This window comes from Rhinoderma darwinii, chromosome 11 (genome assembly GCF_050947455.1).
Source record: "Rhinoderma darwinii isolate aRhiDar2 chromosome 11, aRhiDar2.hap1, whole genome shotgun sequence".
NCBI lineage: Eukaryota > Metazoa > Chordata > Amphibia > Anura > Rhinodermatidae > Rhinoderma > Rhinoderma darwinii.
The window spans coordinates 76,518,422-76,537,006 of NC_134697.1; the positions used below are offsets into that span (position 1 = coordinate 76,518,422).

An 18,585-nucleotide genomic window follows, 5' to 3' on the forward strand; every position below is an offset into this window, starting at 1 on the left:
GGACTAATCAATCTCTAGAACAATACTTAAGGTGTTTTGTCTCTGACTGTCAATTTGATTGGGTCTCATTCATTCCCCTCGCCGAATTTTCCCTTAATACCCGGGTCAGTAACTCGTCAGGGGTCTCTCCTTTTTTTTGTAATTTTGGGTTTAATCCACGGTTCTCCTCCGTTTCACCTGGTAGTTCCAACAATCCCGAGGTAGAGGTCGTTCATCGGGAACTGTGCACAGTCTAGGCCCAGGTTCAGAAAAACCTAGAGGTGTCCCAGAGCATACAAAAAACTCAGGCTGATAAAAAACGTTCTGCTAACCCCCTGTTTATGGTCGGGGATCTGGTGTGGTTGTCGTCTAGGAACTTGCGTCTCAAGGTTCCGTCCAAGAAGTTTGCTCCAAGGTTTATTGGGCCGTATAAGGTCATTGAGGTCCTCAATCCTGTCTCCTTCCGGCTGGAGTTACCCCCATCTTTTCGGATACACGACGTGTTTCATGCCTCCCTCCTCAAACGCTGCTCCCCGTCCTTGGCTCCCTCGAGGAGACCTCCTGTTCTCATCCTCACCCCGGAGGGGGTGGAATTCGAGGTGGCCAGGATTGTGGACAGCAAGATGGTCCAAGGCTCCCTCCAGTACCTGGTCCATTGGAGAGGATACGGGCCCGAGGAGAGGACTTGGGTACCCGCCCGGGATGTTCACGCTGGGGTATTGGTCAGGAGGTTCCACCTGCGTTTCCCCAGTAAGCCAGGTCCACTTAGAAAGGGTCCGGTGGCCCCTCATAAAAGGGGGGGGGGGTACTGTAAAGGATCTGCCAGGCACAGCTTCGGGATTAACTCCCAGAACTAATCAGTCAGCACCTGAGAATACATCCCTGAGACTGACTCCTGCTTCCACCATTCAGGCTGGCAGGCTTAGGAGTGGGAGAGCCTATCGTAACCTGGCCAGACTCAGCTAGCTCCCGCCCTCGGTCTATTTAAGCCTGCACTTCCTGTCCCTCGGTGCTTGTTATTGCTTGTGTTTCTTTCCTTGTGGTTTCCTGGCCAAGCTACAGCTCCTGCTATTTTTGATCCTGCTCCATACAGACCCTGGCTTACCGACTACTCTTCTGCTTTTCGTTTTGTACCTCGCACACTCCTGGCTTGACTCGGCTCGTTCACCACTCTGTTTGCTCACGGTGTTGCCGTGGGCAACGGCCCCTTTTCCTTTCTTGTGTTCCTTTGTATGTTTGTCGTGTTTGTCGTGCACTTACTGAGCGCAGGGACCGCCGCCCAGTTGTACCCCGACGCCTAGGGCGGGTCGTTGCAAGTAGGCAGGGACAGAGTGGCGGGTAGATTAGGGCTCACTTGTCCGTCTCCCTACCCCCTGCCATTACATAATAACAAGCCCATACCTAGTCTACCCCTGGTCCCTGACACCACTATGGATCCCTGTGAGACCCTGGCTCAGCAAATGCAGGGTCTCTCCCTACAGGTCCAGGCCCTGGCTCAGAGGGTCAACCAGCCTGATGCTACCCTGGTAGTTCCCCTCACCGCACCTCTTGAACCCCATCTCAAGTTGCCCGTCTGGTTCTCAGGGGACCGGAGGGCTTTTCTCTCCTTTCGGGAGAGTTGTAGGCTTTACTTTCGTTTAAAGCCTCATTCCTCAGGTTCTGAGAGCCAGCGGGTGGGTATAATTATGTCCCGGCTCCAGGAAGGGCCCCAAGAGTGGGCCTTCTCCTTGGCTCCTGACGCCCCTGAACTTTCCTCCATTGATTGTTTCTTTTCTGCTCTCGGACTTATTTATGACGAGACTGACAGGACTGCCTTTGCCGAGAGTCAGCTGGTGACCTTAAGTCAGGGTAAGAGACCTGTTGAGGAGTATTGCTCTGACTTTCGGAAGTGGTGCGTAGCTTCTCGGTGGAATGACCCTGCCTTAAGGTGCCAGTTTAGGTTGGGTCTGTCGAATGCCCTGAAAGACCTGCTAGTTAGCTATCCCTCTTCTGACTCCCTAGACCAGGTTATGGCTTTAGCGATACGACTTGACCGACGTCTCAGGGAACGACAACGTGAACGTTTATGTGTTTTCTCCTCCGACTCCCCCATGATGCCTCCCGAAGCTCCGTTGCTTCGTTCCTCCCCGAAAGATTCAGAGATACCTATGCAACTCGGGGCCTCCGTGTCCCCCCAACAACGTAGAGAATTCCGCAGGAAGAATGGTCTCTGCTTATACTGTGGGGACGACAAGCATCAAGTGAACAACTGTCCTAAGCGTAAGATTGCAGCCAGAGAACTTCCACGTCTAAGTGATCATCGGGGAGGTCACTTGGGCGCACAGGTATTTCCCGTAAATATGAAACGTACTAAGATCTTGCTTCCCTTTCAGGTCTCTTTTGGTGGTAGGTCTGCTACCGGCAGTGCCTTCGTGGATTCAGGGTCCTCTACTAATATCATGTCTGTGGAATTTGCTATGTCCCTTGCTATGCCTCTGATTGATTTGCCTAAACCTGTCCCGGTAGTGGGTATCGACTTCACTCCTCTTGCTAATGGTTATTTTACACAGCATACCCCTGTTTTTGAACTCCTTGTTGGCTCCATGCATTTGGAGCAATGCTCTGTACCGTTGATGCAGGGATTATCGTACGATTTGGTTCTAGGTCTTCCCTGGTTGCAGTTGCATAATCCTACGTTTGACTGGAATACTGGGGAGCTAACCAAATGGGGTAATGAATGTTGTACGTCATGTTTTTCTGTTAATTCTATTTCTCCCCCTAAGGAGGCGAATACGCTACCCGAGTTTGTTCAGGACTTCGCTGATGTTTTCTCTAGGGAGGCCTCCGAAGTGTTACCTCCTCATAGAGAATACGATTGCGCTATCGAATTGGTACCAGGAGCTAAGCTTCCTAAGGGTAGGATATTTAATCTTTCTTGTCCCGAACGTGAAGCTATGAGAGTGTATATCCAGGAATCCCTGGCCAAGGGTTACATTCGTCCCTCTTCTTCTCCGGTAGGTGCTGGCTTCTTCTTCGTGGGGAAGAAGGATGGTGGTCTTAGGCCATGCATTGACTACCGTAGCCTGAATAAGGTCACGGTAAGGAACCAGTATCCCCTTCCTTTGATTCCTGATCTCTTTAATCAGGTTCAGGGGGCCCAATGGTTTTCTAAATTGGATCTACGGGGGCGTATAACCTTATTCGCATCAAAGAGGGGGATGAGTGGAAGACTGCGTTTAACACGCCCGAAGGCCATTTCGAATACCTCGTCATGCCCTTTGGGTTGTGTAATGCCCCTGCGGTCTTCCAGAATTTCATAAATGAGATTTTGAGAAATTACCTGGGGATTTTTCTGGTAGTGTACCTTGATGACATACTGGTGTTTTCCAAGGACTGGTCCTCCCACATTGAGCATGTCAGGAAGGTGCTCCAGGTCCTTCGGGAAAATAAACTGTTTGCCAAAACCGAAAAATGTGTGTTTGGGGTACAGGAGATTCCATTTTTGGGTCAAATCCTCACTCCTCATGAATTTCGCATGGACCCCGCCAAGGTTCAGGCTGTGGCGGAATGGGTCCAACCTGCCTCCCTGAAGGCGTTACAGAGTTTTTTGGGGTTCGCTAATTATTACAGGAGATTTATTGCTAACTTCTCGGTCATCGCTAAGCCCCTTACGGACCTCACTTGCAAAGGTGCTGATCTCCTCCACTGGCCTCCTGAGGCTGTCCAGGCTTTTGAGGTCCTTAAGAAGTGCTTTGTCTCGGCCCCGGTGCTGGTTCAGCCCAACCAAATGGAGCCATTTATCGTGGAAGTTGACGCATCTGAGGTGGGAGTGGGGGCTGTCTTGTCCCAGGGTACCAGGTCCCTCACCCATCTCCGCCCCTGTGCCTACTTCTCCAGGAAGTTTTCGCCAACTGAAAGTAACTATGATATTGGCAACCGCAAACTCTTAGCCATTAAATGGGCATTTGAAGAGTGGCGCCACTTCCTGGAGGGGGCTAGGCACCAGGTAACGGTCCTTACCGACCACAAGAATCTGGTTTTCCTAGAATCTGCCCGGAGGCTAAACCCGAGACAAGCTCGATGGGCGTTATTTTTTACCAGATTCAATTTTTTGGTTACCTATAGGGCTGGCTCTAAAAATATTAAGGCTGATGCACTGTCGCGTAGCTTCATGGCCAGCCCTCCTTCGGAGGAAGATCCTGCTTGTATTTTGCCTCCAGGTATAATCATTTCCTCGATCGATTCTGATTTAGTCTCTGATATTGCTGCTGATCAAGGTGCAGCTCCCGGGAACCTTCCTGAGAACAAGCTGTTTGTTCCCCTGCAATTCCGGCTAAGGGTACTTAGGGAAAATCATGACTCCGCACTATCTGGCCATCCAGGCACCCTGGGTACCAAACACCTCATTACCAGAAATTATTGGTGGCCTGGGTTGCCTAAAGACGTTAAGGCCTACGTCGCCGCTTGTGAGGTTTGTGCTAGGTCCAAGACTCCCAGGTCCCGACCAGCGGGCTTACTGCGTTCGTTGCCCATTCCCCAGAGACCTTGGACACATATCTCCATGGATTTTATCACCGATTTGCCTCCATCCCAAGGCAAGTCGGTGGTGTGGGTGGTGGTGGACCGCTTCAGTAAGATGTGCCACTTTGTGCCCCTCAAGAAACTACCCAACGCCAAAACGTTGGCTACCTTGTTTGTCAAACACATCCTGCGTCTCCATGGGGTCCCTGTCAATATTGTTTCGGACAGAGGGGTACAATTTGTTTCATTGTTTTGGAAAGCGTTCTGTATGAAGTTGGGGATTGATCTGTCCTTCTCCTCTGCCTTCCATCCTGAAACCAATGGCCAAACGGAGAGGACTAATCAATCTCTAGAACAATACTTAAGGTGTTTTGTCTCTGACTGTCAATTTGATTGGGTCTCATTCATTCCCCTCGCCGAATTTTCCCTTAATACCCGGGTCAGTAACTCGTCAGGGGTCTCTCCTTTTTTTTGTAATTTTGGGTTTAATCCACGGTTCTCCTCCGTTTCACCTGGTAGTTCCAACAATCCCGAGGTAGAGGTCGTTCATCGGGAACTGTGCACAGTCTAGGCCCAGGTTCAGAAAAACCTAGAGGTGTCCCAGAGCATACAAAAAACTCAGGCTGATAAAAAACGTTCTGCTAACCCCCTGTTTATGGTCGGGGATCTGGTGTGGTTGTCGTCTAGGAACTTGCGTCTCAAGGTTCCGTCCAAGAAGTTTGCTCCAAGGTTTATTGGGCCGTATAAGGTCATTGAGGTCCTCAATCCTGTCTCCTTCCGGCTGGAGTTACCCCCATCTTTTCGGATACACGACGTGTTTCATGCCTCCCTCCTCAAACGCTGCTCCCCGTCCTTGGCTCCCTCGAGGAGACCTCCTGTTCTCATCCTCACCCCGGAGGGGGTGGAATTCGAGGTGGCCAGGATTGTGGACAGCAAGATGGTCCAAGGCTCCCTCCAGTACCTGGTCCATTGGAGAGGATACGGGCCCGAGGAGAGGACTTGGGTACCCGCCCGGGATGTTCACGCTGGGGTATTGGTCAGGAGGTTCCACCTGCGTTTCCCCAGTAAGCCAGGTCCACTTAGAAAGGGTCCGGTGGCCCCTCATAAAAGGGGGGGGGGTACTGTAAAGGATCTGCCAGGCACAGCTTCGGGATTAACTCCCAGAACTAATCAGTCAGCACCTGAGAATACATCCCTGAGACTGACTCCTGCTTCCACCATTCAGGCTGGCAGGCTTAGGAGTGGGAGAGCCTATCGTAACCTGGCCAGACTCAGCTAGCTCCCGCCCTCGGTCTATTTAAGCCTACACTTCCTGTCCCTCGGTGCTTGTTATTGCTTGTGTTTCTTTCCTTGTGGTTTCCTGGCCAAGCTACAGCTCCTGCTATTTTTGATCCTGCTCCATACAGACCCTGGCTTACCGACTACTCTTCTGTAGTCGGTTTTGTACCTCGCACACTCCTGGCTTGACTCGGCTCGTTCACCACTCTGGTTGCTCACGGTGTTGCCGTGGGCAACGGCCCCTTTTCCTTTCTTGTGTTCCTTTGTATGTTTGTCGTGTTTGTCGCGCACTTACTGAGCGCAGGGACCGCCGCCCAGTTGTACCCCGTCGCCTAGGGCGGGTCGTTGCAAGTAGGCAGGGACAGAGTGGCGGGTAGATTAGGGCTCACTTGTCCGTCTCCCTACACCCTGCCATTACAAACACCTTCACATGATTGGCAAGTCACCACGTAATGGTAAGAGCAGAGTTCACAGCAGCACAGAGTATTTCAGGAGATGAGCGTGCGGATCTTGTGCGGGGTGGTGACTTGCCAATCATGTGAAGGTGTTATTGAGGACAGGAGTGGAGGAGAGGTAACAGACTGAGAGCTACGTAATGGTAAGAGTAGAGTTCACAGCAGCACAGAATCTGCACGCTCCTCTCCTGAAATACTCTGTGCTGCTGTGAACTCTGCTCTTACCATTACGTAGCTCAGTCTGTTACCTCTCCTCACACACAGACCCCTGTAGATAGGGCCACACAGCCCTCCCCTCTTGTAAATAGTGCCACACAGCCCCCCTTGTATATAGTGCCACACAGACCCCCCTTGAATATAGTGCTACACAGCAATCCCTCCTTCTATATAGTGCTATATAGCAATCCCCTTTTGTATATACACAGTGGGGTGTGTGTGGTGCTATCTACAGTTGGGTGTGTGACGCTATCTACAGGGGGATATGTGTGGCACTATATAGGGGCTGTGTGTGGCGCTATCTACAGGGGGTCTATGTTGTGATATCTACAGTGGGCTGTGTGTGTGTCTGTCTACAGGAGGGGTTGGCACTATCTGCAGGGGGGTGTGGCGCTATCTATAGGTAGGGCTGTGTGTAATGCGGTCTACAGGGGGATGTGCTTGGCGCTATCTACCAGGGGGGGGGGGTGTGGTGCTATCCACAGGGGGGGTGGCGCTCTCTACAGGGGGGGCTCTGAGGCGCTATCTATAGGTAGAGCTGTGTGTGATGCTGTCTACAGGGGGATGTTTGTGGTGCAATCTACAGGGGGCTGAGAGTGGCACTATCTACAGGGGGCTGTATGTGGTAATATCTACAGGGGGCTGTATGTGGTAATATCTACAGGGGGCTGTATGTGGTAATATCTACAGGGGGCTGTATGTGGTAATATCTACAGGGGGCTGTATGTGGTAATATCTACAGGGGGCTGTGTGTGTAATATCTACAGGGGGCTGTGTGTGGTAATATCTACAGGGGCTGTGTGTGGCGCTATCTATAGGGGGCTGTATGTGGCAATATCTACAGGGGCTGTGTGTGGCACTATCAACAGGGAGCAGTGTGTGGTGCTATCTACAGCGAGCAGTGTGTGGCGCTATCTACAGGGGCTGTGTCTGGCGCTATCTACAGAGGGCTGTATGGGGCGCTATCTACAGTGGGATGTGTGTTGCTATCTACAGTGGTGTGTGTGTGTGTGTGTGTGTGTGTGGTGCTATCTACAGTGGGATGTGTGTGGTGCTATCTACAGGGGGATATGTGTGGCACTATTTATAGGGGCTGTGTGTGGCACTATCTACAGGGGCTGTGTGTGATGCTATCTACAGGAGACTGTGTGAGGTGCTATCTGCAGGGGGTGTGGCACTATCTATAGGGGGTTGTGTGAGGCGCGATCTATAGGTAGGGCTGTGTGTAATGCTGTCTACAGGGGATGTGTGTGGCGCTCTCTACAGGGGGGTGTGGCGCTATACAGAGGGTGGGGGGTGTGGCGCTCTCTACAGGGGGGCTGTGTGGCGCTATCTATAGGTAGGGCTGTGTGTGATGCTGTCTACAGGGGGATGTGTGTGGCGCTATCTACAAGGGGCTGTGTATATGTGGTGCTTTACTTTACAGTCTTTGACGCAATTATATTCAGGGGCGCATTCTATGGTGCTATTATATTTAGGGGCACAGCGTTTGGTACTATTTTATTCAGGGGCGCAGTGTTTGGTGCTATTATATTTAGGGGCACAGTGTGTGGCACCATGATAATTTCATTTTCGTTTATAGGTTTGGAAATGTTAAAAAAGTGAGGAGCCGAAGACATCTGAGTGGCAAATTCTGCAGAAATGGGTCATGGCCGGGAGAAGTCGTCATGAAGTCTGGACCGGATGGAGAAGAAAAGAGGAAAAAAACTACGTCGTCACCTGTCAGGAGAGATAACAGATTCTCTAAAAATCTAGTGACTGACATGTTTATTATAGGAAATACTTGTATTTCACAAAAAGTCTTTGTGCAGTCCAGGACTGGAGAATGTGTCCCTACACAATGTGATCCTGTCAGCGATGGTTAGAAACTGTCAGTATGTAGGGACACAGCCTTTTGACAAGGGGAATCATAACTCCCATTTGTTAATGCCTGGACAAAAAGGTAGTGTTAATAATAGTTACAGCGCGACAGGTCGGCAATGGAGAAGGGGGGTCCAATTTTGGGTAACAGCCAAGGGCCTATGGTTTACTTAATCCGCCATGGATTATAACCTGTATTATTATTATACCATTATTACAGCTAGAGGTGTAATTTATAGCTTCTAGATGACACAAAGAGGGCAGAGACTTCCTCAACCCGTTTACAGTAACATGGGTGTGGAGTAGTATGGAGCAGTCCATTAGCAGCAGGTGTCAGCGATGTATTACAACTGATACCTTGCTCCAACATCAGGGATCGAAGATGCCTCAGTCAATACCGAAAAACGGCCGAAATATCGGATGCAGAACGCCTCCAAACATCTGCCCATTGATTTTAATGGGAAACACGGCGTTCTGTTCCGACGGGCAGTTTTTTTACGTGGCCATTTTGAAAAACGCCTGCGAAAAAGAAGTGCAGGTCACTGCTTGAGCCATTTTTGGAGCCGTTTTTCATTGACTCCATAGAAAAACAGCTCCAAAAACAGCCGTAAAAAACGCAGCGAAAATCGCAAGTGGCTTAAAAAACGTCTGAAAATCAGGAGCTGTTTTCCCTTGAAAACAGTTCTGTATTTTCAGTTCTTTTTGAGTTTGCGTGTGCACATATCCTAAAGGTTCTTTCTAATCTCCCTGTACAATGCAAGAACCCCCGTGATGGGGAAATTATCAGCAGAAAATAAATAAAGTTACCTTCAACACCAAATCATTATTATTGTACACAGGCAATGTTGATACTTTTTTGTACAACCTTTGTTTCCTTGTGCGTGTGGTGGTCTCGATGATGGGGCTAGAACTGGAGGAGTTAAGTACGTGTGTTTATTTTGGTTACGTTAATGTGAACCATTTGTGAATTACAACAGTAAATTCCATATCTGTAAGGAAAACAAGACAGAGGTCTAAGCCAGAAACGTACGGAGCCTTTATGATTCATTATTTGGCAGTGCTGGATAATGCGTTAGAAGCACATCTGGCCATTTCCAATTAACAAAAAGCAAATAGGAACAATTCTCTCACTTAGGATATTGGGGAGATTTCTTAAAACTGATGCAAAGGAAAATTAAAGCAGTTTATCACAGCAACCAATCAGCTTCCAGCTTTCATTTTTCAGAGGCCCTTTGAAAAATTGAAGCAGAGACCTGATAGGTTGCCATGAGCAGCTGCACTACTTTTCCTTTTCACTTGTTTTGATAAATCTCCCCCTAGTGCTTATTTTTGCACTAGATTATACAGAAATCTTAAGGTGCTCATAAATATAACGAAAATTGTTAAAGCGAATGTCCAGTACAATTGATATAAAAGTGTCACCACTTAATATTCGTAGGATCTATGGACTTCACTGCTCCTTCATTGTTTTACTTGTTTTAATGCAAGGCGGTGTGCAAAAGCGCTATCAAGTCAGAGGAATATCAATGTGGAGTATCAGAGGTAACGGACTTCTACCAGAAACCATGAAACAGTGAAACAGTGAAATAATAAAAAAAAAAGCCACAATATTTTGGGCCACGCAGCAGTACTTACCCAAAATGTAAGTATATTATCCACGGTTGTCTCATTACAGGTAACCCCTTTAGTCTGAGATCTGCTGTGGGTCTGGCTACTAAGACCCCCAGCAAACTGATTTATCCAGGGGAATGTCCGGTCAGCTCATGATTTCTGCTGCAGGAAAAATGTAGTATTAAATGTCGGCCATTTAGATGAATGGCTGACACGTAATACATGGAACGTTTTGAGTCTGTCAGAGCAAGAGCCTCTTCTTGGGACCACTGTTAGGGTATGTTCGCACGGCTTATTAACGGCCTAAAAATGGACGAAAAATTGGAAGCAGAACGCCCACATTGATTTCAATGGGAAAACAGCGTTCTGTTCTGACTGGCCATATTTTTACGCGGCCTGTTGGAAAAACGGCCACGTAAAGAACGGCCACTAAAAAGAAGTGCATGTCACTTCTTCAGTCGTTTTTGGAGCTGTTTTTCCATAGACTCTGTAGAAAAACAGCTCCAAAAACAGCCGTGAAAAGCGCTGCGAAAATTGGGAGTGGCTTAAAAAGTCTGAAAATCAGGAGCTGTTTTCTCTTGATTCTGTGTGTGCACATACCCTTATAATGTAATAGGTACTTCGCATAGCACATGTGATTTAGTATGTATATGCATGTAAACCTATATAGTTTATATCTACATATTTTAGATCTATCGCTCTTTGAGTGAAAATCTTTTTCTAGGATGCTCACTAATATAGTTCCTTCTAAAATACAATAGGTGTGTGGTACACTAAAAGGAAAGATAAACTAGACTTAGTTTTGTGCTCTTCCCTTCATCTACATATCTTTCATTTAGCTTATTTGACAGTCTGGTTGCTAGGCATACAATACTTTAAAATCTAACATTTTTCAATCGGATCATCGGGCAACACACCCCTAATAACTATACATTCAGATGGAGAATCTTTTTAAAGGAAACTTGTCACATTTAATATGATGTCTGATATGCAGGTGGTATGTTTATAGAGCAGGAGGAGCTGAGCAGATTAATATATCGTTTTGTAAGAAAAAACTAGTATAACTTTTAATTCATAGATCTAAATTCCTGCTCACTCTGGTCAGGAGTCCAGTGGGAGGTCTCATTAAATGATTGACAACCTTTCCAGTATAAGCATGCATACAAAGATAGCTGTCAATCACTGAATAGGACCGCCCACTGGACTCCTAAGCATAAAGACCAGCGGTGATTTAGATCTATAAATGACAAGTTATACTACATCTTTTTCCAAAATATATATCCATCTGCTCAGCTTCTCCTGCTCTATAACATGCTGCCTGCAGATCAGACTTCACTTTTAATGTGACAGGTTCCCTTTAAGCATAGGAAGGGTTATTAACAAACCTCAATACAGTGAATGTTTGGAGGTATTTGCATGCCCATGTTCTTGGCTTAAACTGATACATACCAATATCCACATAATAACATATATGACATAACAATGTAAAGTGTGATTCGTAGCTTATCCATTGTATGTCTGGTTAATACCACTCTGCTAAACATATCATATACCCACAGAGTAAAACATGGCAGTAGAGCCTACCTCTAAGGTGAACAGGTCATTGCTCAAAAAGATGTTTTCTTTCTGCATATCCAGAACCCTAAAACCAATAGACCTCATTAATAATAATCTTTAATTCACTTGCTTTGGATATGCAATTAAACACCATATAATATATACAGTAAAATATAAGAAGCGAGGGTTATAACACACATTCTAGCAAGTTAACATTATAAGGACCTTTTACTGCAAAAGAAAATAGCCAACAAAACCATTTTCCGAGTCCACGTGAGAAATCTGGCAATGGTTCTGTGCTGGCAGCCATACCCACTGCAAAACATTCAGCCCAGCCTAAGCTTAGAACAATTTCTTCTTCTTAAATTTAAATTCCTAATGAATTTTACAAATTGTAAAGAAATAGTGGTGAATCAAAGTTCCTATAGTACTACATAAATTTCTAATTTCTAAAACATGTAGTCGTACTTTTAAATATGTAGAGAATAATTAAATAAATAAATAGTGCAGCCCACATGGTATAACAGAAAAATACTAAAATATGGTCACATATAAACCCAAATATGTTTTTGTTGGCATGCCATTGTTTTATTTCTTTAGCTGAAAGTTCCAGCCGTCACTAAGGGCCTGTTCACATCAGCGTTGGCTTTCCGTTCCGGGGTTCCGTCTGAGGTTTCGGTCATGTGAACCCCTCAATGGAAAGCCAAACGGAAACCTTAGCTTCTGTTTGCATCACCATTGATATCAATGGCGACGGAAACATTGCTAATGGTTTCAGTTTCTCACCATTCCGGCAGGTTTTCGTTTTGTCGACGGAATCAATAGCGCAGTCGTTTTTTCCCTTTTTCTATTCTGTCATATGAACAGGAGAACTAAAAAAACAAAAAAAACGACCTGATTTGTGGCATGATTTGCATGTTTATTCCGGTATTCTTGACCGGTCTGCGATGTCGGCTCCTAATGGAGTCTCCAATGCAGATGTGGACTTAGCCTTGCCTTATTCTGTTTTCAGTTTTTCAGTGAATTGTTTAATCTTGCTCAGTTGTTATACTAGTATATGTATATTGTATAAACATTTGTAATCTATCCTCCAGAAGAAAGGTCGCATTCTATGTTCATACAGTAGCAAAAACTGCATTACGTTCCCAATAAGTGGGAGAAATGCAGATATTACATACAACTTTTTCATTTATCTCATACATTAATTTGTAGGACTCTGTAAGAAGAAACATGTGAAGAAACCTGTGACGTTTCTAATCTATTCTAATGTAGTAGAGTGACTCTCAACTTGGTTTTCGTTGCTGCGGGCCTTGTTTTGAGAGTCCATTCATAATGCATGGCCATGTCATCTACTCCCCTCACCCTGTATGGCTTTGTTATACCTATCCATTGCTCAGGGTTCTCCATGGTAATATGGTTGGGAACAACAAAAGTAGTATAAAACACCTAGGAGTGAAATACACCAACTGTGAAATAGCTATAATAGCAGAACGCTTCTTTATCTAAAATATGATTAATAATTCAAGTGGACATAGAGAATGGCATAGTTTGATTGCTTCCAAGCTTCTTTCCCCTCCACAACTGAGTTAGACTAGATATTTTGCCTAATATCTGCATTTTATCTATACGTTTTTTTTTCAACCAGTCTATCTCAGTTTAAACAGGTATAAAGCCAAACTGACATTGAGCTGAGTCAGACCTATACAGCAGTTCACGGAGATGGATGTGTGTAAATGTGACTATTGAAGAATGAGTTAACTAAGTCTTTATGCAGGGGTGCATTCATGAGTCTTTCATGAGAAGCCAAGCTAAATGATACAATTCTTGTTGCCGCCACTAGGAGGAGCTTATGGCATGGCTTTTTTATTGACTTCAATAGGAGGTCTATAAAACTCTTTAGTAAGCTCCCCCTAGTGGTGGCTACAGGCAAGCAGACTTTTATCATGTAACTTTATAGCAGTGTGTAGGGAAGCAGGTAATTTGGACCTCTGTATCTCGAAAATAAAGCAGTGACAAATTAATTTTTAACCTATTTAGATTTAATACAATTAAATTATAGGTATGCCTGCCCTAGATCACCTCCACTAACCGTTTCCTCATCAAAAGCCATGAAGATTATTAGGTGTTATCCAGGGCTACCAATCATGCATAAGGTCCTGGACAGTCTATAATAAAAAGGAGGCATTTTGCCATCTCCAATGTGGGCACCACCGCACTTGGAAATGCTCCTTTAACAACCCTGTGTTTATCCTTGTTATGATCATTTGAGAATGTTCCTTTTGTAACAAAAAGTTTTAACCCCCACAACGGGGACTTGACTTTTTCTAACCTTACTGGTGAACTTGTATAATCACCTGACATCTTCTCGACCAATGGCTTCCAAAAGTTTAGTGATCTCTCCAGGAAGATCTGGCAACACAACAGAAAATTTGCACACGCGATGATCCAGAACCAGAGCTCTGTCCAGACAGTGGCGCAGTAAAGGTAATGGTAGGTTCCCACTACATACAACAACAGCCACCCTGAAGAACAAAAAGCTTATCTTAGAATATTATTACAGAGAAAGACTTCTGGTCTGCCTGTAACAACAATCAACGTCATGGACTGTATTACCTTTTCCCTTTCAGGTCTGGGAGCGTTCCAGATATTATAGCGGAGAGTCCCATTGCTCCTTCTGCATCTGCTGTAACTCTCTCACACTCTAGCAACCTCAGCATTGACAACAACACATCCTCCTCCCTGGATTGAGACAGAATTATTCAGTCACTTTGCACTATTTTCAAATAGCAATAGAAGAGAATGTACGCTGACATCACCACTGTGGCCAGTGATTGGCTCTTGTGCTCATGTTAAGTGTATAACACATATTCGCTGAAAGCAAGTAAACAAATACTATCCGGCATTCTCAGCACTAAAGCGGTTGGGGAATTGGAAGGTGTGGCTATTTGTCATTTTAAGCCATACACATATTAAACTGGGGCTCTCCGAAATGTCATAAAACCCCATTAAGGCCTCGCTCACATCTGCGCTGGTGGCTCCGTTGGGGACCTCTGTCACAGATCTGGTAGAGTATACCGGGAACAATAGCGCATTATTTCCTACCTGCCTTGCGCCGATACCGTAAATACTGCAACTTTTTCTTCTACCATGTCGGGCTGACTATCAACTGGCACAAATCTGCCCTTCTAGGATTGGTACAATCCTGTATTAGTTCACTTAAACGTTCTGATGGCACTGTGGTATATGATACTGTGAAGGTATTAGAACAATTTTACTCCTCTTTGTACACATCCAAGGCATCTGTATCTAGTGAAGAGATGGAAACATTTCTAGTGAGGGCCAACCTCCCTAAGATATCAGATGAGAATAAGACCCGATTAGATGCCCCTTTGTCCCTGACAGAACTGGAAGTTGTAGTAAAAGACATGGCTAACGAAAAGCCCCAGGCGTAAATGGCCTACCCACAGAACTATATAAGACATTTGGGTGACTTTTTGTTAGCTAAGCTACTAGAGGTCTTTGAACAATCTTTGGCAAGAGCAACATTGCCGCCTTCTATGAGAGAAGCGATCATAGTGGTATTCCCTAAAGAGGGGAAGGATCCCCAGCTTCCTGAGTCGTACCGCCCAATATCTCTGTTATCAACGGATGTTAAAGTCCTGGCTAAGGCAATGACTAATAGATTGAACAAAGTCATAACGAAGATTGTCCACTGCGATCATTCAGGATTTATGCCTGAAAAGTTCACCTCTAATAATATACGTCATTTGTTCCTCAGTTTACAGGTTCCATCTGATAATGTGGAACATAGGGCTATATTCTCCCTTGATGCGCATAAAGCGTTTGATAGCATATATTGGAATTACCTGTGGCTGGTGTTGAGACATATGGGTTTTGGACCAGGATTTGTTTATTGGATTAGAGTGTTGTATACAGAACCACAAGCCTGAGTTAAAGCTAATGGTGGGATGTCAGAAAGCTTTTCGTTATTCCGTGGTACGGGACAGGGCTGTCCATTATCCCCATTGTTGTTCGCCATAGCCATTCAACCGATCCATTAGGATGTCTATGGAGATTCCGGGATTTAAATATGGGGAATTGGACAATAAGATTGCCTTATATGCTGATGATGCCTTGCTATTTATGGGAGACACTGATTCCTCCTTGTCGGCTGCTATGTCATTAATTGATGTATTAGGCTCCATGTCGGGCTGACTATCAACTGGCACAAATCTGCCCTTCTACCGGTTGATCCCATAGAACACTCAATAGAATATATAGAGGTACTGATTCATTGTGTCCGACAATTTAGATATCTAGGTATTGAAGTAACAGCTGCTGGGGGATTTTGAGGATCTGAATCTCCAACCCTTGATTCAGAAATGTAAAGTGAAAGTGGCGACCTGGTGTAAACTGTATCTTTCCGTGATTGGGAGAGTCAATTTGATCAAGATGGTACTGATGCCTCAACTACTATATCTGTTCCATAATTCCCCAGTATGGCGTCCTCTTAATAGATTCCATAGGATTAACTCATATTTTAGGGATCTCATTTGGAAGAGGGGACACCCGAGAATACGTTTAGAGGTTCTACAAAGGAATAAGGTAGACTGAGGACTTGCTCTACCAAATCCTTGGTTTTATTACTTAGCAGCGCAGGGCCAAAACCTGAAGGGATGGGGGATGAGAAGGTTGAAGGGGTGTCAGCGGCTATTCTGATGTCATTGTCTGGTGGGGAAAGTTGCTATCAGCCTAGGAAAAAAGGGGGGGGGGTTTGCCTCAAGACGGTCGACTTTTCTGACAGTACAGCTGGTTCAAAAGATATGGGACAAACTTAAAGAGGCTCTGTCACCAGATTTTGCAACCCCTATCTCCTATTTCCTGTGATCAGCGCTGCAATGTAGATTACAGTAACGTTTTTATTTTTAAAAAAACGAGCATTTTTGGCCAAGTTGTGACCATTTTTGTAGTTATGCAAATGAGGCTTGCAAAAGTCCAAGTGGGTGTGTTTAAAAGTAAAAGTCCAAGTGGGCGTGTATTATGTGCGTACATCGGGGCGTTTTTAATACTTTTACTAGCTGGGCGTTCTGATGAGAAGTATCATCCACTTCTCTTCAGAACGCCCAGCTTCTGCCAGATCACGCTGTGACGTCACTCACAGGTCCTGCATCGTGTCAGACGAGCGAGGACACATCGGCACCAGAGGCTACAGTTGATTCTGCAGCAGCATCAGCGTTTGCAGGTAAGTAGCTACATCGACTTACCTGCTAACGCCGATGCTGCTGCAGAATCAACTGAAGCCTCTGGTGCCGATGTGTCCTCGCTCGTCTGACACGATGCAGGACCTGTGAGTGACGTCACAGCGTGATCTGGCAGAATCTGGGCGTTGTGAAGAGAAGTGGATGATACTTCTCATCAGAACGCCCAGCTAGTAAAAGTATTAAAAACGCCCCGATGTACGCACATAATACACGCCCACTTGGACTTTTACTTTTAAACACACCCACTTGGACTTTTGCAAGCCTCATTTGCATAACTACAAAAATGGTCATAACTTGGCCAAAAATGCTCGTTTTTAAAAAATAAAAACGTAACTGTAATCTACATTGCAGCGCCAATCTGCTGCAATAGCAGGTAGGGGTTGCAAAATCTGGTGACAGAGCCTCTTTAAATAAGAATGTAGCTGATTATACCGAGTTTACAGCCCTGTGGTATAACCACTCATTGATGGAATTTGTAAAAACTGGATGGAGTCAAATATCGGCAGTCTAAAGGGTTAGAGAGGGTGGGACAGTTACTAGATGATGATTCATTCAAATCTTTTCAACAGATACAGGATGAGTTTCATGTCTGTATACAAAGTTTTCATAGGTATTTGCAATTGCGTCACGCCTATGAGGTTCAGGTCAGAAGGAAGCGTATAATGATACAAAATGATGCTATGTTACAATATATTGCTCCAATGGGATATACGAAGGGACTCATTTCAGGTCTTTACAGAGTACTATTAGATAAATACTTGGAAACATTCCCTTTAGTTAGCATGCATAAGTGGGATGAGGATATTCCAGGTATCAATGGAATGACATTCTAGAGGCCGTCCCGGATACTTCTTTGGGTGAGGGGACAAGACACCACAGTTGCTGTATCGTATTGGTGTACGGGCGGATGTGAGGTGTCCAAGGTGCGGACAGGAAACCGCTGATGTAATGTATATCTTATGGAGTTGCGTGCAGTTACATGCATACTGGTCTGATGTTCTGGGAATCATAGCTGAAGTGTACTCCATTACTGTACCTTGTGACCCTAAGACTTGTAATTTGGCAAAAAGGGCCTTTCTTGCCATGATTAAGAACGCAGACTGCGTTCGAAACGCGTAGGCTCGGGTATATACCCTGACTACTCTTGCCTTGGGACTGCATCTCCTATTCGATTTTAATGTCTTCCTCAATAAACATGGGACCTGCTTTTCCCTTTTAATCACTTCAGCACTGGATCATTCTTTCCTCAAATTTTGCCATTTACACCGCGAGACTGTTGGAGACGCAGACCGGTGAGCTGGAGGTTTCCTCCCTGTTTCTATATTACTTGTAATTTGGGTTATGTTGAACTTTCATTGGACACACTTGGTAAAAAGGCAGTGGGATGTCTCCGAGGAAATTAATAGCGTTCCATTGGATACAACCTGTATTGCCTTCCAAAAGTCAATGTTATGTTAATGAATGAAAGGGCTGTATTTTGTAAACGCAATGTACCTCTCAAGTTCGAGAAGCTGTGGCAGCCGTGGTTGGACACACTTGGTTTAGCGAATACCTCTCTGTTGAGGGAGAGGACGTGTATTACACCAATAGTGTTGAGCCCCCCAAACTCAGTGAATTGATGAGAAAGGTTGATATTTGATAGGAGTGAAGTAATCTTTGAACGAATAATGTGTTGAAATATATGTCTGTCATTGATATGTAGTGATCCGTAACTCTGTTGTCACGGTCCTTTTTAGCCTACCCTGCCACATGTAATGTCTTGTAATTGCTATGTGTGAAATGTACTAACATGTCTGGAACAAGGAAGGGGGAGGGGGTTGGATGAGGGGTTTGAATGTATTTTATATATGGTATGTTTTGATTTTTGA

The 18,585-nt window shown here is 45.3% G+C and overlaps 1 protein-coding gene across 1 annotated transcript in view; it reads right to left on the reverse strand.

The window, feature by feature from the left end:
- Positions 1-18,585, reverse strand: part of LOC142663961 (L-threonine ammonia-lyase-like) — a 94,654-nt gene that overhangs the window by 22,307 nt on the left and 53,762 nt on the right. Inside the window, exons 10-12 of the mRNA XM_075842814.1 lie at positions 14,070-14,195; positions 13,811-13,978; positions 11,484-11,541 (exon numbers count right to left, since the gene is read on the reverse strand). Of these exons, the coding sequence (XP_075698929.1) occupies positions 11,484-11,541; positions 13,811-13,978; positions 14,070-14,195 (352 nt within the window). The remainder of the gene's footprint in view (positions 1-11,483; positions 11,542-13,810; positions 13,979-14,069; positions 14,196-18,585) is intronic.